Source organism: Strongylocentrotus purpuratus, unplaced genomic scaffold (assembly GCF_000002235.5).
Source record: "Strongylocentrotus purpuratus isolate Spur 01 unplaced genomic scaffold, Spur_5.0 spur5_scaffold_1, whole genome shotgun sequence".
NCBI lineage: Eukaryota > Metazoa > Echinodermata > Echinoidea > Camarodonta > Strongylocentrotidae > Strongylocentrotus > Strongylocentrotus purpuratus.
Genome location: NW_022145594.1, coordinates 47,935,211 through 47,960,048, shown reverse-complemented (window position 1 = coordinate 47,960,048; position 24,838 = coordinate 47,935,211). Strand labels below are relative to the sequence as shown.

The 24,838-nt window shown below is 36.9% G+C and overlaps 1 protein-coding gene across 3 annotated transcripts in view; it reads left to right on the top strand.

Moving 5' to 3' along the window:
* Positions 1 to 373: 373 nt before the first annotated feature.
* Positions 374 to 24,838, top strand: part of LOC115917872 (probable serine/threonine-protein kinase DDB_G0281745) — a 32,768-nt gene continuing 8,303 nt past the window's right edge. The window contains exons 1-13 of one of the 3 annotated variants that reach the window (XM_030978389.1): positions 374 to 521; positions 1,778 to 1,949; positions 5,287 to 5,553; positions 10,177 to 10,358; positions 11,555 to 11,648; positions 14,365 to 14,709; positions 15,131 to 15,241; positions 16,814 to 16,882; positions 18,810 to 18,914; positions 19,671 to 19,930; positions 20,500 to 20,670; positions 21,919 to 22,123; positions 24,372 to 24,485. In XM_030978389.1, coding sequence (XP_030834249.1) covers positions 507 to 521; positions 1,778 to 1,949; positions 5,287 to 5,553; positions 10,177 to 10,358; positions 11,555 to 11,648; positions 14,365 to 14,709; positions 15,131 to 15,241; positions 16,814 to 16,882; positions 18,810 to 18,914; positions 19,671 to 19,930; positions 20,500 to 20,670; positions 21,919 to 22,123; positions 24,372 to 24,485 — 2,110 coding nt within the window. In that variant the 5' untranslated portion in view covers positions 374 to 506. The remainder of the gene's footprint in view (positions 522 to 1,777; positions 1,950 to 5,286; positions 5,554 to 10,176; positions 10,359 to 11,554; positions 11,649 to 14,364; positions 14,710 to 15,130; positions 15,242 to 16,813; positions 16,883 to 18,809; positions 18,915 to 19,670; positions 19,931 to 20,499; positions 20,671 to 21,918; positions 22,124 to 24,371; positions 24,486 to 24,838) is intronic. The other 2 variants (XM_030978387.1, XM_030978388.1) reach the window with 2 other exon arrangements.

Below are 24,838 nucleotides of genomic sequence, written 5' to 3'. Positions count from 1 at the left end.
AAAATACAATACTACAATGGTAATTACACACATCAAATTGCGTTTGTCAAATTCAAATTTTCTGTATCAGGTGAAGTGTTAGATGATGCTTAAAACTGTTTAAAGATGCAAACTGTTTAAGTTTAGGAGGTAGTTTGTTCCAAATAGTGGGTCCTTGGCATAAAAAGATACTATTTGGAAATGAAGAATGACCATTTATTACACGAGTGTCTGCTGAAGTCCTGCCAAATTAAAACAGACACGTGATAAACAGATACTGATGTTGCTCCCCTTGGTAAATACAATCAAACTAATAATAACTCACTTACTCATTTGACGTATTTTGGAATGATAACTTTCAACCATTTTTTTCCTTCTAACTCTCTACAGCACAAGGTGCAGTAATCATTAATACGAAGCCAGGTAATGGTCCCTTTCAGATAGGAGCAAACATCAAACTAACTTGCAGAGATACATCCACAGTGGTCGATTCATCCTCCTTTACATGGTATCATAATGAACTCCAGATGGTAGACAGTGGGGTAAGTAACCTTTATCCATCCACATTTTCTTTTCTTTCTGTGAAATTCATGAATTTTATTTGTTCTTACTGTTCAAAACACATATTCATATACACATGTTCATAAACATAGATTAACTAATATTACTTATATTACATGTAAAGTATCTATTGTGTATATACCTTTTTTTGGATACATAAATGCATTGTATCGTGAATCTATTTTTAATTTAATTGTAAATTGTCACGTAATTCAGCTGAGGCTGCGACATGCTAATAAAACAAACTGAACTGAAAACAATAAAATATTGTTACAATAATTATTAACCTTTAATCTTGATATATCGATGAGCTTTAAAAGGTAGACATAGGGGTGACCAGATAACATATACGTTTGGATCGTTAATAGTGAGAGAAGAAAGGCCCAATCAAATTAATCATGTTAAAGGTAAAGACCAGTATTGGAAACGCCCCAATTTCAAAAAATGAAATGGAAGCTCTCATTACCAATCATGTGAAAGAATATGTTTTGACTAATACATGATGATAACAAATTTGCCGGGAAACCGCCTACTAATTCATATATTTGGTTATTTTTTTTCTCTCATGGTCTGTGAGAGATATAGGGTAGTCCCATATACATCTTTCTGTGTATAGTGCTTGCAACTTTACGAAGAATGGGCCAAATTTCTAAATGAGTACAACTGATTTATAAACAATTTTAATATCCATGGCAATTTCTTAGTGGCTGAAGAAGAAACAGAAAGAAAAAACATTATACAAAAGAAAAAAAATTGAAGAAATAGTACCCGAGTGTATAAGAATCGCAGTGAGCACAAAATGAGTCTCATAGGGGATAATGGGAGGTTACGATAAGCATGAGTACTATACTGTCATCCAATATCAATTGATATTTATCAGGTTTTTTTTTTTACTTACCTTTCTCGCATAAGTTTATGAAGGGGTAAAACCTGCGAAAGGCTTATTTACCCCTGATTTTGATTTGTTACTATCGCAGGTAAAGACGAAAAAGGCAGAAGCGATAGAGCGATACTCCATTGACACTTCTGTTCCTGGTCAGTTCACGCTGGAGATCTCAAATGCACATGTCGATGTGCCTAAAGAAATCCTAAAACAAATTAATGATGTTTATGAACAAATTTTCTTTCGATGACATAATATTGGTTGAATAATTGTGCTGTGTTAATTGAGTGTTAAGGAGTAAAGCCTGTGAAAAACGCATTTCCCCCCTCTGATTTTGATTTGTTTCTATTGCAGGTTAAGACGAAAAAGGCAGAAGCGATAGAGCGATACTCCATCGACATCTCAGTTCGGGGTCAGTTCACCCTGGAGATTACCAATGCACATGTAGATGACGCAGGACCTTGGAAATGTAAAATACAGACCAATGGCGTTACCACACAAGCGATAGCACAATTACGCATTGGTGGTAAGTTTATCATAATGTTTTAATCAAATTTTTTCAATCTACTAAGTATTAACAAGTTCAGCTACATGGGGATAGACTTTGAAAAAAAGTTTCCTTTAAGGGGGTATCTCACTGAGCGGCGAATGCTTGCAGATATAGCGAGTTGGGGTTTCGCCAGGGTTCGTAAAAGGTCCTAAAAAAGAAATAAATAGTAGCAAAGGATTGGCAAATAGCTGCTAATCTTCGGTAATACTGTCGCTAACATTTGCTAACAGTCGCTAATAGTCGCCAACTGCAAAAATTCGCAACGTTCGTTAGCATTCACCGCTCAGTGAGATACCCCCTTTATGGATTGTGTTTAGGTGTGTTATATTGAAGTGATGCATTACCAGATGGTGTAAACATTAATCGGCAATAATCGGGTGAAAAGCGTTTGCGACTTTTCCTCCTAGCATAGAAGGTCCATACTCCTTCAATGCATGTAAGTATCAGGCGAAACATTTGTAAGAGGGAAGTGGTTGTTTGTAAGGTATACATTGTCTTAAAAATACATCAAGGAAGTTTTGTTTAATTTACAGGGGGTTTATAGGTATTTGGGATAATTGAGTCTTTGGCAGGGTTGCTTTACCTTCGAAATACGAGATCGCAGTACTGGTGTAAGGCTCGTAACTTATAGGCATACACAAGTTTTGCGATTATTCTGAATGATATAGCGGCAAAAACACATATGCTTTCAAATAAAACTAATGCATTCTATCAAACCGATAACTAATATTAGAACTTTATCGTTTGTTTGATTGTTTGTTAGTTAGCGTTTTTGTTTCCTTGTTTGTTTCAGGACAAATTAATGTGAAGTTAGAAATATAGCCTGCATGAAACTGTTATGATCTGGATTGTAAGAAATAAAGGGAGAGTAAAAAACAACAACTTGAAAATGGCAAATGTTTCCCTGATAGAACAGGCTTAACATAAGCATTTTTTAAGGGGGAATGGGGTCGCCCACTCTATCTCATTATGAAAACGAGTGTAAAAATAATGCTTAAAATGGCATAGCATAGTAATGACACATAGTACACAATTTATTTATTAGTTCTCTAAGAGAAGAGGGTGGAGAATGACGGGTGGGAGGGAGTTACCCCCTCTATTTCATTACAGGAAGGTCTACATTCACGAGGGTGAGGTAACATGTTATGGATAAGAGCAAACGTGTTCCCTAGCTGCTTACGTACTACCGGTCTTTCTGAATCGTGTGCCAAGGGGAGAGCGCCAGACACGTTTCGAAATCTGTCCCCTGTTTGGTTGTTAAGTTAAGTGCCTGGAGCTAAAAGGAAAAGCACGGAGAAAAGAAAGATAAAGATCAGAATGAAACCCTGGGATACTAGACTAGAACATAACCACAATGCAATATACACGCTAGATACAGCGAACAACTATGCAAGCGATAGTCATAGGCCATAATAATGTATTTAAGTTTATACACGCTATCTAGCAGAGAATGTTTACATTCCCTAGTATCTGACTACATCTGACTACATATTAGTCGTCAGTATGCAACTTGAAAATAGTCGTTGCTAAGTCGGACAAACATTGTGGCTTGACCTACCTAACAACACTTAATGTATGAACTAAGTCTCGGGACTGGGAACCACGAGCTACCGGGTTCGAATCTCGCCGCATATTTGGCAAGACATTAATCTGCATTTGCCACGATCCACCCAGTTGTAGTAAATGGGTACCTGGTATGATTTAGTCCTTGAATACAGTAAGCGCTATGGGCGGGATAATACTATGTGAAGTCCTTTGGAAGCGTACACAGATGTTACATCATAATGTGTTATGCGCTATACCAGAAAAGCACATTATTATTCTCATTATGAGGAAGAAACGGAGGCCCTTATCCATATGCACGGATCAATGTTGACTAGGATATATACCAAAATTGTAACAGGTAAGGCGCTTTAATCCGTGCCCTTAAACCTTTCCCTTCACAGATCATCCATGATACTGGTAGATTAAGAGAAGGTTTAATGATGAATGTTTGTAGCTGGTGAATCACATTGTAGGTCATGATGACATCTTAAGGGATCTCATGCAAAGTGGTATTCGATTCATTCCGTGACACATCGTTGCTACACGTCATACGTTTGCTCATGGAATGTATTTCATGTGAGATTAAGAAGATCCCTATTTGACAGGAGATTAACGAATGACCCCGTAGAGGTCGGTCAAGTAGAGGCAATCTCGAAGGCTGAATGGTTTATTCTACACTTTTGGATTGCAGGAAATAGCAAGTACCACAATTAGAAGACACATAGAAGTAGCGATACTTTGATGATATGTCGTGATAACGAGAGTGATTCTGTACCCTTGCTCAGTCAAATAGAAAAATACATGGTAATGATTTCATGACACGCCACAGTACGTGTGTATGTGTAATATCTGGGGACCAAATTTTAACGTCACCATCCGAAAGACGTCACGTATTTTGTTCGTCACGACAATGTGAAGACAGGAAAGAAGTTTTAGGTGTATATATTTCAAATAAAGAAATACTGTATTACATAGAAATACACTATGTTTAGTGTATTTATTTACAACAGATGGTACTTCCTTTTAATGCATGTATCATGTTCTTGTTGCTCAAAAGGGTAACATTTTAGTAATAATGAATATTGATGGATGAAGCATTGTTCATTTATTACAATATTTATTATTCTTAATTCCAAACACGACCTTTTCCAGAGTGTACTTTGATTGTTAAGCCAGAATTCAGACATAATGTTTGATATACAGTGCTGGATAGAATGATCGTGATTAACTAATCCCCTCGCATCAAAGTTTTAGAGATGAAATAAAACTGATTCAGCTGCTAGTGTAGACTTTGAAGGTTATTATGAGGATGTAATAACACACCACGGGAAATCCGCAAAAACAAGGGAAACCAACGATGCATTGTAAATTGATGAAATGCATGACAAAGTAGGGGAAAACCCTCAATTAATTATTGCTTAGTAAATAAATTTCAGGGTGTTGCATCAATTTATACGAAACTTGATAATTGCGCGTTTGTAACATTTGTGAGATAATCATTACCACATTTACCAAACATGAAATAGAAATACAACCATGCAGGTAATTTTTGTAAATTCCTAACAAAATTAGTGTCAGAGAATAGCCAGTGGATTAGGCTAGGCACGTCGACGAACTCTAAGTAATTGAAACAAATCATACATCTATAATATGAAATTGTAAATATATGCATGACATTTTTTGGGACGGTTGAAGTTTTATGAAATCAAAAAATAAATCATATATCATAGGCGCTATTAATCATTTTTTTTCTTCATTTTTGTTACAGCCCCAGCCATTGCATACATGACACCTACAATCGCCACCACAATCGGTTCTACGGTTCGGTTAGAATGTAACGCAACTGGAGATCCGGAGCCGGCTATCTCTTGGAGGAGGTCAAATCCGGGTCAGCTTCTTCCCAGCGGTCGTCGGGTATCGGTAGGACCGGTGCTGTCAGTAACAGTTTCATCGATATCAGATGGAGGAAGGTTCGTCTGTGATGCTAGGAACTCGTTAGCGGTCATCTCAAAACCAATGAGCTTGAATGTGAAACGTAAGTACCCTATGACGAAGGAGTTGCTATGACGTACAAAACCAAACAATATAAGGGGAATATGCTCTTTTCTAGAAATTAACCCACTATGATGGGTTTCCTACTGTCATGTTTTCATATTCCATCAATCATTTCCATGTAATCGCTACGGGTCAAACAGCAGTAAGTAAAAAGCTTGCAATTTGCTTTTTGAAAAAATATTTTAGGCCGTGCGCTTCAAGACGGCTGACGGCCTTTTACATCTAATCAACATTCATGAAGAAAAAGGAAGCTTAATGCGTTTTAAAGAAATGTTTATTGTAAATAAAGTCTCATGCATCGCCACCCTTTTCCTCACATACACACAATCGTGCGCACACACACATATACACACGCACACACGCACACACACACACACACACACACACCCCTATATCTCTATTGTCGTTCAAAAAAGTTATTTTCTGGTTTCGTAATTAATGAATTTGTCTTGTTGCATGGCGCGGTTGGTTACTCGTATTATTTTCAAATTATTTCCCACAGAGAGTTTAACGATCATCCCTATGTCGCATTATGCATTTTATGAAAATCTGAGAAATATAAGCCAAACATTCATCGTAAAGCCACTGTGTAATAATCTGTAGAAAGATATTATCTCATCATCTTGAAACTGAAACCGAAGTATTAATTCCCTCTTGTATCAAACCTCAGATTTTCTTTTCAATGATAACTTTACTTTGCAGTCACGTACATATAGAAAGGGATCTTGTAGTAATAAGATCATCAAATTAAAAGCCTTCATCACAATTAATATGATTTCCATGACTGCTGTATCATTGTCACGTAGGGCAGTTAAAACAATGTAATTCGATTGGATTCCGACCAGTAGCCGGGTTAGTATAAGATTTCTTGTCATCTCGTGATTGCATCTACATGTCGTCTTGATATCACATTTAATACCCAAGAGTAGTCACAAAAAGATGAAAAAAGTAATAGTAAAATAATATAATGACATTAACCCATTGTCAACGGGAACCGAGTGACTCCTGTATTAAGTCTATGGGAATGAGAGAAGTTAGGAGTCTACAGGTTAAAGGGGGAGAGAGATACAAAAGAGACAAAACATTGAAGAAGAGGATGATTATCATCATAATAGTCACGATTTTGAAGAAGGAGGAGGAAATTAGAAGGAAAAAAGCAAAAGAAAAGAAGTTCAAGAATGAATATTATTAATACCTTCAAATGACAATGAAGAAGATGATGATAGTGATGATAATGATGATAACAATAATAATAATGATAAGCAGAACAATATGAAGAAGAAGAGAACAACAAACAGGAGGAGGAGGAAGGAGGGGGGGGGGGGGACATTTTCAAAGGGTGTAATTAACGTATTTAAAGCAGTTAACGTTTTGTCAAATGTATTGTTGCATTATTGTCCTTTTAAATGTCGCTTCCTCCTTACACTTCCCTCCATTATGACAAGGATTGTATAGAAAAGTGAAGGTAGCAATATATGCCGGTTCAAATGTAATGCGCTTTTGTAGTCATTTTGTTCGAGTCAATATTGGTGATTGTTCAATAAAGTTTGATTGCTGCTTTCAATATCTTATTACAAAAAACCTGTTCCTCAAATACTACAATGTAATCAATTTTAGGACAATAATTTATCCAAATATAAATATTTCGGTCCTCTTCCTTGAAAGAAGGGGAATTCTATCGCAGTAGATTTCTGGTTCTAGTACTTCTTGAAAAAAAGTTTCTCTTGACAAATGAAAAGCTTGTCTGATGCTTGCCTGGCATAACAACAATTATTGTATGCACAGTGAATTATATCCATATAGATACCATGGTGTATAGCAGATCAATTTAATAGTTGCTAACCACGAGTTCGGGAGAGAATCATGCATGAATAGACCTGTTAACTAAATTTACGGACACTTTTTGAAGAAGGTTTCTCTTTACGACTCGAAAGCTTGCTAGAGGCTGGACAGGCAGCAAAATCTAATATATTTCATTTCATTTCATTTCATTTCATTTCTTTATTGAGTCCATATAGGATAATTGTTTATATGCACATGAACAATCTTGCTTCAACATATAAATGAACATAGGAACAACTTGCCTGGCATAGCAACATATGCAAAGTGGATTCCATCTGCCATGTCTTTATATATGCTACTGTGTATAGCAGGTGACTTAAATAGATTGTAATCAGGGCCGGATTCTGGAAAGAAACATGCATAAATTGAAATACATTTATAGTAAACAGGCGGGTAAACAGGTCACAGGTCTATTGAAAAGATAACGCTTCCTGGAGCAATTAACTCCAAATGTAAAACAATTGACCTACACAGTGTCTCACAAGACAAAAACTCCCATGACTCTAGACCACCAGCTGTTTACAGGCCGCCCTTGCATCCAGAGCGTAAGGAAATCAAGCAATTAGTACAGGAAACATACAATGTGATCGCTTCGCGAGCGACACGTTGAGCCGCATTCACATGTGACGAGAGAAACCGCCTCAAATGGCCAAAATACAACCATTTGGCTTTTCAACGGTCAAGTTTCTTGTAAAATTCTGGCAGGTATAAGTTTAAAAAGTCTCCGCGCTCAACAAGGCCATCATAGTTTTAAGCGATCATTTTTGCCTACCGATTTGAAAAACATAATTTAATCAGGTTCAATTTATATTCAAGGTCTATCTGATGTCATTTTTAAATCATTGATATTCATGTAAAATCTCTGGACAAAAATCTCTAAAAACCCGAAGAAATTTGCCCTATTCTGGCAGAACCCATGTTCTAAGTATTTGTCGTTTATCTTGATTATCTTGAGTTAATATCACGAAGTAAGGAAGCATGCGTCACGGTGTGGGACAGGCGTACTCCACCCTCCGTCTGTGGTCTATCTTGTTCTGATTTCCTTGAGCCCCTTTCGTGGGTGTTAGGGACTCTCTTACAACCTGTAGTACTGTCTGGCTGGTATTAAGTTGATATTAAGTGCTTATGACAGGGAGGTTTGAACGATTTTTCAAAACTAGCTTCAACATGCTCATCATGTCAATACAGGGGGGGGGGGGCGTGTGGTATCGGCTTCGTATTATATTGACAAAAACTCATGCATCTTGACTTGTAATGCGATGAACAAAATTGAAAATCATCGCATTTTTGTTGAGCATATTAAGAGTCATATAAATAGTACCATCGTTTACCCCATGGTCATGGTGATTAATAATTACAATAATAAGGATACGCCCCCCCCCCCCGACTTTGAAATTACCAACGTTGAAATCACCTCAGATTCGGGCAACTGTCACCTCATAACTTTTAATATGCAAAAAAAAAATAACATGTTCGGGCAATAATGGCAATGGTCAGTACTAATCCCCCTTTCATAATGTACTAGTTCGCCGAAATTATTAGTCAAAAAGTCAATCCGTAAATTGTGTTTTGTACATGAAGCGTCAACAGCTGGCTTAGGGCTGCGTTAGCCACTGGCGCGGTGTTCCTTACGCTGTGTGAGACTGACGTAAAGGAAAAGGAAAGAAATGAGTAGTTTATTGCATTCCCCTCCCCCTACGAGCACTTGAGTGAGTCGCTAAGGTAATAACGCAATCAGGTAGACGCCTCGTGTGCAACGAGCATAATGATTATTTTTTTGTGGGTACAATAACAATTTCTGGTCTTCTTTATTTCCTCATAATAATATTTACATCTTCACATTTTCAGCATTTGCCTCAATTTCTAAAGAGATATACAAGGCTTTCTACGTGAAATATTTTCTTCTATGTGTAAACGATAATTTAAGAGGTAAAACAAAATATGAAGAGGGCTCTTTATTGTTTATAATGACGATTATAACGATTATAATGATGGTTACTGTGTTTTTCTTTCTTTAATTTACACTTCGTCATCATTCGCAGTAGAGAGTTATGCAATGATTCGTAATTGTAGTTCTACAAGTCATTGTCTGTCAACGATGTTTCCTTTATGCAGCCACGCGGGTCACATCGATATTCATATGTTCTATATATAGTTGATAGTCTATATGAAGATGATTATTTTTAGCAAACACAATCGGGGGTATTTAATGACGCCGCTTCCACCGTACATCAAGGACAACGAACTTCGTTGCGCGTATAAATATTTGTCTACAATTATTATTCTATTTAAGTGATTTTTGTTGCATGTTTTATTAAGCAGGACAGCAGATGGCTTAGAAATTTCTTTCACCCTATTCTCCTGTCCTTTCCACAATATGCAGTCAATAAATGTTAAAAGTCCCTTTTTATGGATTTTTGTGAATCACAAATATATACAGGTGAAATAATGGAACCTTTCATGTGTAGTCATGATTATGTAAGATAGAGGAACGCCATGGTTCAGTGGTAGAGCAGTAGTCTCGCAACCAGGAGGTCTCGGGTTCAAAACCAAGTCAATGCGCTCGTGCCCTTTGGTAAGGCACCAATCCTCATTACCAAGTCACTCGGAGAGGACAGACAGCCGTCAGTCTCTTGGTTGTTTACTCACAGGTATATACATAATTTCAAAACAGTCAGGTCAAACAATCATCGATCATCATAGCTAAAGAAGTTAAAACCATGACAGATAATTGCCATTTCTCCGTTCATATACCCAACAGATGCACCATTCCTGCAGACGGATCGTTCAGACGCACATGTGTACGCCTACCACTCTCGGATGGTGAACATGACATGTGCATGGAGTGGTTTCCCGCCACCTTTCATCACGTGGACAATAAATGGGAGATCGGTCACGAGAAGAGCTAGTCGACAATACCAAGATGGTGTTAGCACCTTATCGGTAAGCACCTGTTAATAACAGCATTTCAACTACAACAATAGACACACACACAAACTTACACTAGACCTTCTCGGGATCAAGGATTACACCAGAGTGCTCACCAAAGTCTTACCCGTGTGCGGTTCTAAAAGACCTTTCTTTTGGAGGATGGGGGAGCTCGTGGGTTCTTGCATTAATAAAACAAAAATAGTGGTGTCTATTCTCCAAAATAGCTTTACAAGTGCTACTTCGTCTGAATTCTCCTATTATTCGGAGTGGATCCAACTCCTGAAAAAGAGACTCCTATGTGGCTCCCGAAAGATTGGATTCTACACCTATCCATTCAAATTAGACATGTTTTATCATGAATACCTAACACATTATTTTTACCCCCAATTTCATCAACTACAAGGCAACGACAAAAGGTGCACGGTATGTATACTATTATTCCCCTGCCGTGACAAAGTTTGGGGCCATATGTTTTCCTCTGGACAGCACAGGTATCTTGTCTTGTCCTGTGTATTGTATTTTTAGCTCGTCTAATTGTTAGTATCCTGGTCATTGCTGTTATGACTGGTCATTCCCGAGTGGTTAAACCTTCTGGCCTTCAGTTATACATGCCCAGTTAGCACATGGTACATGACCCCCAGATAGATCTTTTAAAGATAGAGACGTCCCAGTTTGTGCATTTTAGAATAATCAGTACCAAATTTAATCGATGTGCTTCATGAATACCTTTTGGTTGCACTTTTGAGAAGAATACTCCACATGTGTTTCATAAAATGTACCGTCGGCATGGTCGGTGCAAAAATGGTAATAGGGAGTAAATTGCATTGAGCAGGTCACTCTGGTCTTCTCTTCTTCTTCTCGTGTTTGAGCCAAATCGTCCTTTACGCATTTCTTCTGAATCATGAATGATATTTCGGTCGTTAGTAGGCCTATACTTTCTATAAGTTTCATAACAATAGTGAAGATTCAGTTCTTGTTCATGATTTAACGTCTTTAATAACATAACACTCCTTCCAAGGGAGGATATTAATTACATTGCACACTGTCGTAACGTAGCGCTCAGTGTTTTCAAGTGGTATATCCTACCAAGTACCCACTTACCTGCGTCGGGTGAGGCAAATAAAGATTAAATGACAAATGTAGATATATATATATATATATATATATAGGCCTAATGAAGCATTGATCTTGTGATGTTGTTCATGCAGATAACGCCCCAAGGCAGAGACTTCGGGACCTACAGGTGTCATGCGTCGAATAAACTGGGAAGGAGCCAACACGCCATTGTCCTTTCAAGAGCAGGTATGTACGAACATGACGCAGCGGAGGTCCAGGTATAATAATAATAATAAGTGTAATTTTATACGAGATTTGTGAGGCGCAGAATCCACTTCAAAATCAAATGCCCCAGGAAAGCTTGTGAAAATAGTAATAATATTGCTCAAGGCGCTCCACCTATTAACCCGGCTCTGCTAGGCAGCCGAATTCGGCGCTCACAGCATTCAAGGAATTCCTTTCTACCGGTACCCATTTAACACCTGGGGCAGACGTAACTTAATATCTTGCCAAAGGACATTAGTGCCGTGGCGGAACTCGAACCGCGGACCCTGTGATCCACAGTCCAACATCACAAAAGCGAAACAGAAAGAAAGGAAAGAGGTCGCTTCATAAAAACAACTGCATTATGAACACAGGAAGAGAAGGAAGATAGAACATACACAAATGACCGAACAATTAATTATATATATGCCGAATTTAACAGATACGTTTTAAGAATATTTGTAAACACTTTAACTGATCTGCTATTACGAATCCCTCAGGGAGCGCATTCCACAGCGACGGCCCTGCATGCGCAAAGGTTTTTGGACAGAATGTAATTATCTCAAGTGATATGTTACTATGGAGCAGAGCAAAGTATAATGGGGGCAGGGGACTCAAGCATCATTAAAGAGTGGGGGCACCGGTCTCATTGCGTAACTGATTAAATGACTTTAAAAGGCCGTCGAAAAGGAGAAGCAGGTTTTTAGGAGAGATCCTATCGTCGACTGCCTGCATGAAAGCCATAACTGCTAATAGTTAAGCCATTTTCTGACCTGTTCTTTAATAACAAGATCGAGTATGCGATCTATATTCCTGGATGCAAGCCGACATTTCTTTGCAAATTGAAATTACTCTCAGGAAGCCTAACATTCCATGGCCGTTGGGGCTGCATAGCCACACGGCCTTCTTGCGGTCTAGCTGACTCTATCTTCTTCTTCGCACGTTCCCTCTTTTTTCTCTAGTTTTGTTATATTCCATTGTTCCCTTAATTGTCACCTTTCTCCATTTTCCCCCATTCCATTTCCATGGGAGTGCCCCCGTGTCCCTTTAGCTACGCCCTCGAAGGACATCATTCTATGGCCCCTTGCCAGTAGTACATGGAAATTATTGTTCACCGTCCATTGCCCTCGGCTTGTGACGTAACAAAGAGAGTTTTGCAGAGTTGTCAATCCATAGTAATTATTGTGTGAGAAGGGAGGTACATGTAGATGCCCCGAATTTCATTTCTTTCTTTTTATCCGTTTTTCTTCATGTATTCATTCATTCATGCATGTTTTTTGAATTCATGTATTTTCAATTATCAATGTTTTTATCCATACATTAATTTATTAATTTATCAATTCATTTATTTAGTTACGTTTTCATCTATTTATTCATCAACTTACTTTGTTAGTTCTTATTTTCCATTAGGCACTGCCATTTAAGCCAACAAAATATATTTTAGTGGACTACTTTCTAAAGAACCCCTATAACTACGTGCAGTATGAAGTCTGATGAAAGAGGGAGAGAGAGAGAAAGGGAGGGAGGCATAGAGAGAGAGAGAGGGGAGAGAAGAGAGAGAGAGAGAGAGAGAGAGAGAGAGAGAATGAAACTAACGTTAGAAAGTCTAATTTTTTCCAAATGTCTAAGAAGCTAAGACAAACTAATTGCCTTCTTCTTTCGTATCTATTATCCTTGTTTGAATTATGTTCAACCAACTTATTCTGAATAGAAACTCTTTCCCCTTGTGTTACCGCTAGATTATCCAGCTCATACACGCAAGTAGATGTGGATTGTAGATCTGGGACCTGTTTCACAAAGCCTCTTTTCAATGACAAATGACAAAAACCAGTGACAAATCTGCCGATAACCAATCAGAAGCAAGGATTTCAGTAGCTTATAACAAAATCTGTTATTTGTCACTGATGACAAGTATAGTGAAACGTCCCCCTGATATAGATATGAGTCTGCATAACATAAGGAACACGATTGGACATTATACTGTATTGGAAACCGGCCCTTCCACCTTTTTGCAGAAAGATACTTAAGAGAATGAACATGATCAGTGAGTGATGCTCCCTTAGGAACCTGCCTGTATCCTACATGTACTAAATATAACATGTAATGTAGTCTGTCAGCTACTTGAAAGATATTCACAACATGTACAAAAAGCTCCTAACTCTTAACAGAAAGTAAAGGATGCAGTATACTTCACATGAACTCACATGAGACATGTTTAAAGCGCTGATGTGCAAGTCCCAGACACATCTTTCTGATAGCTATCCTTGTTAATAATGATAAGTCAAATTATTTACCTAACAAGAGGTTTAAGAAAGATTTGCTAAGCATAAACCCTTTCACAAAATATTGACGACATAAATGTTCGGGCCATAGGTCATTACCATTGGAAGCGTCATAAACCACATTCCTACAAATCTAAAACCATAGTCACACCGTCAAAAGGACTCCACACCTACCGATTGTTGCTCATTCGACCTTGTTCTGGGTTGGAGGGTTGTTATCATTGATGTGCTCGAGATATGAGCCATGTTGATAAAAATATGGATATTTTATAGCGCCGGTATCCACCAGGCTCTGCCGCTAATGGCGCTGCACATATTACAATCACGAACATATACTTTTCTTAATATAAGTACAGTGATGATGAATTGTTTTACAGAATTTAAAAGTAATAATGAGAAATATTTTTTGTTTTCAGATCCACCTCCCGTTCCCCGGCATGTTCGGCCTGGTATGATAACAGACACCACTATTCAGATCTTACTCGATCCCCCTCACGTGACAGCCCGGGGATTCCCCCTCCTATACTATCAGGTGACCTATCACCCAGTCATGATGGGCAATCTACGTCAGAGTCGTCCAGCTCAGTTCCTACTAAATGAGGTCCAGGAGGAAGAAGGACCAGCCCTGATCAGGCAGGACTTCCCACAGGAAAGGCAGCTTTACGAGACTGGGAATGGGGTCCAGGACCAGGCTGGGCCACTCGACCAGATCCAACAACCTTATGTGTCACCCCAGGTGCAAGTTAGACGATTTGATATTGGTAAGAATTGTAATATTGGACCGGTTTCATTTAAAAAGGAAATGTATCTCCCGGTTTTAATAGTAGGTGGATTAAGCTTTTATTCTTGATTTCTCCTGGCAAAACACTTTTCTGACTGTAACCATCAATAGCCAACAGTCAACAAATTGCCCATCAATTTACCAAATTTTATTACCCAAGTTTGAAATAATCATTCAAGGAACTTTAACAAAATAATTTAACAACTGGTGTTTATAATTTTTTGTGGCATGAATTTGCGACAGGAGCTTTTTTTAGAAGAGCATGCTTTTACTGTATGTTTGGGGCAGTGAATATAACTGTCCGATATATCAACAACAAAAAAGGTTAACTTTTTACACCTGGAAAGTCATGCTTCATTCTGATATTTTCCTGACGCTCCTTTGTATTTTTTTGTCTCTAGGAAACAGCTTGGTCCTGACTCATCTTCGGCCCCTTACGACCTACCTCATCCGAATATCCGCTGGCAATGCTGCCGGTCATGGTAACTTCTCCGAGCTACGAATCGCTACAGGTATGTAAATACTGCAGTAAACGACTTACTATCCCCATGTTGCCACTGATTCCGTGAAGTGTATACTGTACTGATTGTGTCGATTTTGTCAATTACGCAATTGAAATGTTGAATGTGACCTGTCATAAAGCTGTTAGTAAGTTACACATGACTTTACGAATGACTTAAATATGAAATGCCAAATGGGATGCTCAATCATTTTTAACTGCATCAACTAAAGTTGAACTGTGCAGATGTAGATTAGCATTCGTACCATAACAAACATTTTTAATGAAAGTACATTTTTTTGCCATAATATAATTGAGATTATTGGAAATATAGTCACACTTTGTTAAAACATCAGGAGAAAATTTGGGCTTCCTATCTGGCAATTCATATTCAAGTCGTTAGTACAGTCATGTAAAACTTTACGAACAGCTTTATGAAACACCCCCCCCCCCTGCTTTCATATATTTTCATTAGTAAACCCTTACTGTTCAGATCCTTGTAAATTGTAATTGAGTTCGAGTAGAATCCAATGTGAAACTGTGTTTGTTTCTTGAATAACATTTGACGTGACAGAAATTATAACTTGGAAACGTAAGATGCATGCATGCCTGATAGATAATCCTCCTTTCTAACCACTAGCACTCCTAATAAACTGATATAAAAATAAGTTTCTTGTCTATTTGGCAGCACAATTTTGCCATCGAACAGTGCGCCCTCCACATTTTGATATTAATCTAGCAAATTCTGTATACAAAAGAAAATGTGCTAAATCATATATTTGAAAAAAGATGTCTGTACCCATTTTTGTGAATATGAAGAAAAATTTGGTAACATTTGAATATGGTCAAATTCTGTAGAGAAAAAAAACAACGTGCGATAATTAACAAATTACATTAAAAGAATTTGTTGCAAAAAAACACATGCCACACAATCACAGAAGTAATATTCGCGCAACTTATTTACATAATAATTTATAATTACCTATTTCTGCAAAATATTTTTAGGTCTCAATATCTATTTCTTCTTACACTAATGTTTTCATTGATACTTTTTGCTAATTCTCAGGTAAAACCTTTATTTTTTTTTTACGGGATAATCTTTTTTGACCATGGGAAACCGAGAATTTGACAAAAGAAGTCTTTGGATTTATCATTATCATCATCATCACTATTATCATCGTTATCATCATTGTTATGATGATGATACTGATTATGATGATGCTGATGCTGATTATGAATTATTCGAGGTTCCAAAAATACAATACAATGAAGACATGAGATGTTCATTTATCAGATGTAAAGTAATAAACAAATTATCAGCTTGAGAATATTTCCCTTGGTAACAGACATCATGTAGCGGATATACTGGACTGTGATGACTGACTGTATTTGCTAGCAATTGTTTAGCACTAGATAAAAAATTTGATATCAAATGCTATGGCAGAATTTATATCAAAAAGTTGTATGGAAATAGTATATAGATAGACAAGCGGTAGATACGATTGCATGCGTACCGTATATGTTGTTTAGAATTCTAATTTATTGACGATTAGTTGTTTGCATCTCTTTTTGTCGTTTCTTGTAGCTCCATCGCATACCGTAGTTCGGGCATCGAACCTTTCTAATCCCCTAGCCGTACCCCTCCTCTCGACTGGTATACAACATTACTCATTTTGCATCAACATGTACATCAATTAACTACTATCATTGAAAAAAAGAAGATCTGAATAGTATTCCAAATGCTAGCAAAAATAGTAGGAATTGACACTACAGTCACCACGCTTAAAGCGGATTGATTTCTATTCAACATGATTATAGTTGCTAAATATATTACTCATTGCGGATATAGTATCGAAAATAATATCGCTAGTGACATTCGTCTGTCTCGCAATGTATGGTCAACAAGGGATCTAAAACATGCCTGCTTACAATATATTGTATCACCTGCCGAAGTATAGCAGCGGCACACGAAACGTCGTGATCTTTTAGATCCCCTGTTGACTATACATTTTGGGACAGACGAATGGCACTCGCGATATCATTTTCGATGATTATAGTTATACATCATGCCATTTACTTTTGTTATTTTCCGTAATTGTGTTTCTATTTTACCCGACTTTGATTGAAAAATTAATGGTGATTTAAAAATATCAAGTCGTCGTAAAGAATTGCATTTAAACACCAAAATGACAAATAATATATGAAAATCTTTTCATAAGAAAGGTTACTCTGCAGCAATAATTATTTCTCTTAGTAGGCTTATGGTTGCTTTAACGATATACCGACGTTTTGGCTCTATGAGAAAGATAGTTAACATAATTATCATTTTTGCACATCATTTCCCTTTGCACTTTTGCAGGCATTAACTCTGCACCATTAACAATCATTTTTCTTTATTTCACTTTGATAGCATGAACTAATAAAACCCTTTCTCCATAAATTTACAGCATCTTTACATCATCTCATCTTGTCTACATTCCACTTGAGTCAACTAATTCACCTGACCCTAAAAGCTTGTTTTTGTTTCAGAACATTTTTACATTGTTGAGTATTGTTTGTTCTTTGTTTTGTCCTGTTATTACTGTACATTAATCTGTCTAATAGTCACCCAACTGTCGTCAGTGAAGTTTTGTTCAATTTTGTTTATTATTTTGTACTGTGACTCACTCACACTTACGTGATGAAATATTTCTAGTCTTGGATTCCGAGATGGATATATAATCGGAATCCATTTAGGTTTCAAACAGATTATATTGTCTACATTTAAACGTGTTTGACCAAAAGACGAACAGTCAACGCACAAACGAAAAAGTTACCTTTTCACATTCCCTTCTGTTTATAGATCATGATTTTTTTCCAAATAATGTCAAATTCTACGACCGAAGTAACCGTTTTTCTTCTTTATTTTGAATTCTTTTGACTACTCATGCAAAGTTTGAGTTTTAGATAACGATTCAGGCTTAAACCATCTTTGAAAGTGCAAGCTGCAATAAGTTTTTGTTTTTATTAATCTTCAGCTTTGTCATCAAAGGTTACTGACATCATGTTTAAATATGTATTTCGAATTTTAACTTATATCTGGGACAATTTATCTCTTCATAAAATTTGAATTTCCCCATTTTACAATATGCTTTTGCTCATCTAAATTCTATAGTGATATTGTGTCTACAATTGCCTACGTGAGTTTTTCATTTAATTGTTGATGAGTCTGTGATATATCTTTGTCTTTCATTCTTTTGTTCTCTTTTTCACTTCATTTCATTGAACGCTGACAGTAACGACCTAAAAAGATTAAACCAAGCAAAACATTTAAATCATACCATAAGGACGTGCTTTTGTTTTGAAATACCACGAAGTTATGTCAAACGTGATTTTCATCTATAATCAGGAATAAAGCAATTTTGGATGGAAAATACAAATATAATTACATGATACAAATTATATTTTGGTAACACTAACTGGGATAAACAAGGACGGAATTCGAAACTGTGCGATAAAATTTTCAATAAAAATGAACAAGAATAGAGTGCATAACTTACATATGTTCAAAATAATGATGATAATTATCGATCTTTATGCAGCATCTGGCCAGCAACATCCAGTAAAACCTACATCGTTTCGAACGGCTGGGCCTACACGATCTATGATGACTTCTCCGCTTGCTCCTGCATCATACCCAATGCCTGGTACACACATTAAACTATTTTAATTCCTCGGGATTTATATCTGTTTCATATTTATATGCTATTTTTGAAAGACCAAACATATCAATTTAGGAGGCAAATTAATATGCGGGAGTTTTTATAACGTCTAAATAAAGCACTTTTAAAATAATATTCCTCCGCTGTTAAAGTGATATTACTCCGCTGTTCTTTATCATTCTTTTAGGAGGGAAACATTCTTGACAATAAGTTTTAAAAAGGTCTAAATACAGTAATTTCAAATACTCTATAACTTTTCAAGTTAACCATTTGGCCGCAAAAATAAAGTGACCCTGAACTTTTTAACAATAAAAGAAATATCCGATCATGATTAAGCCTACTTTGATTTATCTTGTTTCATTGTTGAAAACCTATCACTCTAGCCACAAATATCTCCTCGCATCATTTCCATATTATCACCATGAATTGTATTTCTATGCAACAATATAATTTAGTTTTGCTAGCAATATAAGTTTACATGCAAATGTGATAGTAAATAGTCACACATGCTCATACCATTACAGAAATATAGTAATCAATTTATGCAAATTGAAATGCATGTTAATTATGCTATTGCCTTTTAGTAGTAAAGCTTTCTTCAGTAAGGCTTTAGATGGCATTTTAGTTTTAATTTGTTAATATACTCCTGTCCGTCTATTCTGAAGTTATACCTATTTTATCAGTCTTCAGTATGAATTCATCACATTTCTTTTTTAAATGCACCGCCCTCAACGATTCTAGCTAGCACCTCTGGTATTAGTTTACCGGTCACACCCAACATGGACCCCGATGTACGGGCGAGGAACCCCGGTAGGTATGACCCTTTTACCGCGCTACCAACCGTACCGGAGGGAGAGAAGAAGAAGAAGAAAGGGATGTCACCCTTCCCTATCATCGTAGGCGCCATCTTGGCCATGTTTCTCGGCGGTTTGCTGATCTTCTTTGCTTCATCAATGCCGCTACTGAAATGGCAGAAACGGCGCCAGCGAAATCCACCCGACGTGAGTTCCGTTGCCGACTTCTCATAAGTTGGAAATTTGACGAAGGGTTCCTTTCAGTTTTGATATAGAATAACAATAACAGTTGAAAGTCAGTGAAAACAATGCAAATAATTTTACATTATATGATACATTATTTGATCAAAGTAACATAATTCAGAACATGTTGAATGAAATACATTGAGTTCCACACTATGTTTAACTTTAATATATATCTCTGGACTGATATTATTATGTCCTAACCTTTTATATCAATATTTTGTTAAAGTGCTATAAGTATGTATGATATAGTTTTAAATACATTTTTATTGTATCATCGCTCTGATTAGTAGTCTGTAAAAGCGCTTGATAAGAACTAATTATAATTATTAATGTTAAATGCACAATTTGGTTTAGTCTTCGGCTTTTGAGTTGAGTGTTCTGTTCTTATCATGAATTAAAGATGTATCACATTTTATGCAAATAATAACATAATAAAATAACTGTGAAGGCTGAAACATTAGGTAATGTGAATAACCCCTATTCAGCTCATACCATGACTATTTATTAACCATGTCCCGTTCTCATTACAGGAGATGGAAGAGGAACTGTATCGGTTTAGTGGATCCATCTATAGCGAGTCTTCATCCATACAGATGCGTCCTGTCAGTGTAGTGAATGTAAGCAAACAAATATCTTACCCACAAGGTCCGCAGTTCAAGTCCCGCCGTGGCACCAATGTCCATTTGCCATACTCGACCCAGGTGAGGTAAATGGGTACCTGGTAGGAGTATTCCTTGAAATGCACTGTGCGCCGATATCGGTAGCCGGAGCTGAAGCTAAGGGTAATAATCCCGAAGCTCTTTGGAAGCGCATATAGACTAAGTATTATGCACTATACAAGAATGGACTATCATTATTATTAATATAAACACAACAAAATAACTACGTGTGTGTCAGACAATGTACTGTTTGTGTTTACAATTTTCGTCCACTATTTTAGCTGTACATTAAAAGCCAACAAAATTTCGTTTTCATTTCCATTCGCAATTTTGATAACACAATAAGGATCCATTAATATATCTTGGGTGATGATATAAAAAGATAATAAGACGATAAATTAAAACAAAATGCCTCAAAAGCGTAACAAAAACATTACATAGGCCGTTATCGATTCTGTGTCGTGGTCGATTGGTTAAAGGCGCTTGACTGGAGATGCGAAGGTCGAGGGTTCGAATACCGACACAGTGTTTCTCAAAGAATAAGGTCGACTTTAAGTTGGTCTTAATTAACTACGGTAGGCCGTTCAAGCAACTATTTTCTCTCATCATTCACTGGCATTGGCTTCTCAAGGGACGTATCAATCGTGGTCACAAAATGTACACAATTTACCTTTTTTGATAGTTCATTATTGAAAGAAAAAAAATCATATCAAGGTCATAATTGAGAAACCAATGTAAAGAGCAACCTGTGGCATGAATGGCCTGCGAAAGTTAAATCCAATTTACAGTTGATCTTAGTCTTAGTGAAACACCCCTGGTATCTATTTTTAATGATGCATCTTCTGATATTTATTTCCTACTCAAGATGTTATTTGAAGAGTATGAAAACATTTAATAATCGTCGTAGATTACATTTATATATATGCTATGGAAGATCCTAATTGGTATATCATTTAAATTACATAATTATACTATACTTTGTCATAGTTTGCTTTGGTTTCTCTATAATTGATGTTGATAAGTGTATGGTTACTTGTGTTCTTATTCTGACAATTCTTTAGTTCATGAATTAGTAGTTATCTATAATTTTGGTGTTTTATTATTGTAAAGCGCATTCAAATTTTCTCCAAAGATGAAATGCGCAACAGAAGCCTAATTTAATTTAATCATCATCATTATATTTAAATCAAAAATGTGTTAATTATATTTATTTGGCGTATACAAATTTGACACGACCCCACATTGAAATAGAGAAATGATCTTTGTATTTCATTTTCATTTCCCCTCTAGCATTATGAAACTGGCGTTCACTCTGGCTCTATGAGTTCGATGGGTAAAGAGTTTGAGTTCCCGCGGGAACGGTTAGTGATTGGAGCGGTGGTCGGGACCGGTTCTTTCGGGAAGGTTGTGCGTGGAGACGCTGAGGGGATCATCAAACCGGCCTGTAAGACTGTCGTCGCGATCAAAATGCTCAAAGGTACTCCACTTCCGTTAGGTTAGAATTAACTGGTTGACTTCTAAATTCCCTCATTCCCAATTAAATTGTTCTAATTCCCTCATTCCAAATTAAATTTATACCGGATTCATCCATTTCATTCCCATTATTAGGTAATAGACACTGTGAACATGACGGACAAAGAAAGAGGACAAAATATACAGTTCCTCAGGTAGACAATGGAACATCCCTTCACTGCTATTATATAAAAATGTGTAAAAAGGTGAATATGCATGTGACACCTGTTCTACACATTTTTACATAAGAGCAGTAAAAGGGGTGTTCCTTTATCTACCTGAGGAACTGTATATTTTGTCCTCTTTCTTTGTCCGTCATATTCATAGTGAGATTCACACAATCTGAATAGACCGGTTTACTAACATATTCAAATTTATGTATGTTTCTTACCTGGGGACCTAGTGACGAGTTATTCCATTAACCTGTTATTAATGAATGAACTACAATACTTGGAATCCAATCTGCTTACATTATTTGTTGCTATTTCGGGTAGCATTGGGCAAGCTTTAAATATGTTATGCTATGGTCACATTACCCAAAAGTAGCCTGCTCGGCGGCCGAGCGGCGAGTTTTTAACCAATTCTGCCCGCCGGCTGCCCGGCCACCGAGCGGCGGCCGCCCAGGCACCGCTCGTTTTTAGGGCATCGCTCGGTCGCCGCTGAAGTTTTAGCGCGGAGTTAAAATTTGGGCGGTGCCTGCTCACTTTTCACTCGCCGCCCAAAATACGCTCGGTGCCTGGGCGGTCGCCGCCCGGGCACAGACCTAATCGCTGGGCGATGCCTAATTCCAGCAGCGACCGAGCAGGCTACTGATCGGTCAGTCGCTGCTCTGATTTGTGACCATAGCTTAAGTAAACTGGTTTATTAGACCTGCGAATTAAAGGTACCACTGTCCCATTTCCAGGCCAAAAAAATGAAAAAGTTAAATTCCAACTGCATTTGAAAGATAATACTTATTTAGAACTTCCCTAAAAAAAGGTGGGGCTTGAAAATGTCTTCAAGTGGGAAAATAATGATTATTAGTTGTCAAATCGACTTTAGGGCTATAGAGCCCAAAAGTAATAGTCTTGATTTTCAGACAATTGTACCGAATGGTCATACGTCTTATGCTGCGCAAAGATTCAATCAGTTTAATCTTGGCCATTACAAGAAGTGGGTTATTGATGTAGACAAATGCTCATGTAACCTTTACAACTCTTTTCATGTATGTTATTACCAAAGGAGAAAAAAGCCAGTCAGTCACTCAACTGAGTGTCTGACAGTGAAGTCTAGCAAGTAAACGGGTTTTCTTGCATAATTTGAATATGAGGACACTGCTAACGTTTAAATTTCACAGATAGGACATACATGACATATTCATAATTCCTGCAAAGTTCTACAGAATTTGAGGTTGGCTGCAAAAGGGACATAGTACCTTTAAGGTCTCCATATTTATCGGTTTAATTATATTCTTCAAAACGGGTTAGGCATGTGACAGATAACACAGAATCAAAAGTTCGCTTTTTTAAATCAATTTCAGCCCATATGCATTCCCTAAAACAGATAAGAACTACATAATATAACATCAACTCTTTATGAATACGCAATAAAGAAATGGGAAACTGACATACTAAAACTCTTCGTCTTGCACCCATTGGAGTGTAGTGTAGTACTAATCATGTCTTTAAAAGGGAATCTAACAAAAGAAAATAGATATATAAGTCGTAGACCCATAATGATAACTTAATATGCATAATGAATTACTCATAGCTTTTAATAATAAACAATTTTGTAAATGAGAATCGATTTCCAATGTATATGATTGACTATTAGTCCTAGGGGGGTGTTTCACAAAGACTAAGATAGACTTTAAGTTGGACTTAACTATGGCAGGCCGTTCATGCCACTGTTTGCTCTCACCATTTACTGGCATTGGTCTCTCTAGGGACGTACAAATCATGGTCACACATCTACAGAATTTACATTTTTTGATAATTCATTATTGAAGGAAAAGATATTATCTAAAGATCATAATGGTGAGAGCAATCAATGGCATGAATGGCCTGCCATAGTTAAGTCCATCTTAAAGTCTATCTTGTTCTTAGTGAAACACCCCCTGCGGAGTTACAAGAAACGTTATCAATATTTAAAATGTGTTTTAATACAATACTTTGTCAAACAGTGAAACCATGAAGGTGATAGAGTCAATTGGAATGCATTCTACCCATATATTTGTTTCTACTTTTGACCAGAGCATGCAACGGGTCTGGATCATCAAGATTTACTGAAGGAACTCTCTGTCATGAAACTACTCAAACCTCATCCTAACATCGTTACTCTCTTTGGATGCTGTACTAAAGATGGATGTAAGTAGCCATGGTAACAAGATTTAATTAGCATAGAGACAACATTTTCGGTGAATGTGTGTATTTTATATCAATACAATTATATGACCTAATTTTAGCCATGGTGGGGCATCGAAACGTCCCTTTTTTATCCTCAGCATCGTCTATGTATTTAAAAAAAACAATTAAGTTTAAGCTCTTCATTTAAGTCCATACAGTTTTGTTAAAAACAAATTAGTTTTATGTTCATAGGCAGTGAACTTTATTTGTAACGAAAAATAGCGAACTTTCTGTTAATATATCTTATTTAATTCCTCAATTTGTATACTCTAAAATATGATACATTTCTGTAAATGTAAGCTCACGTTACAAAT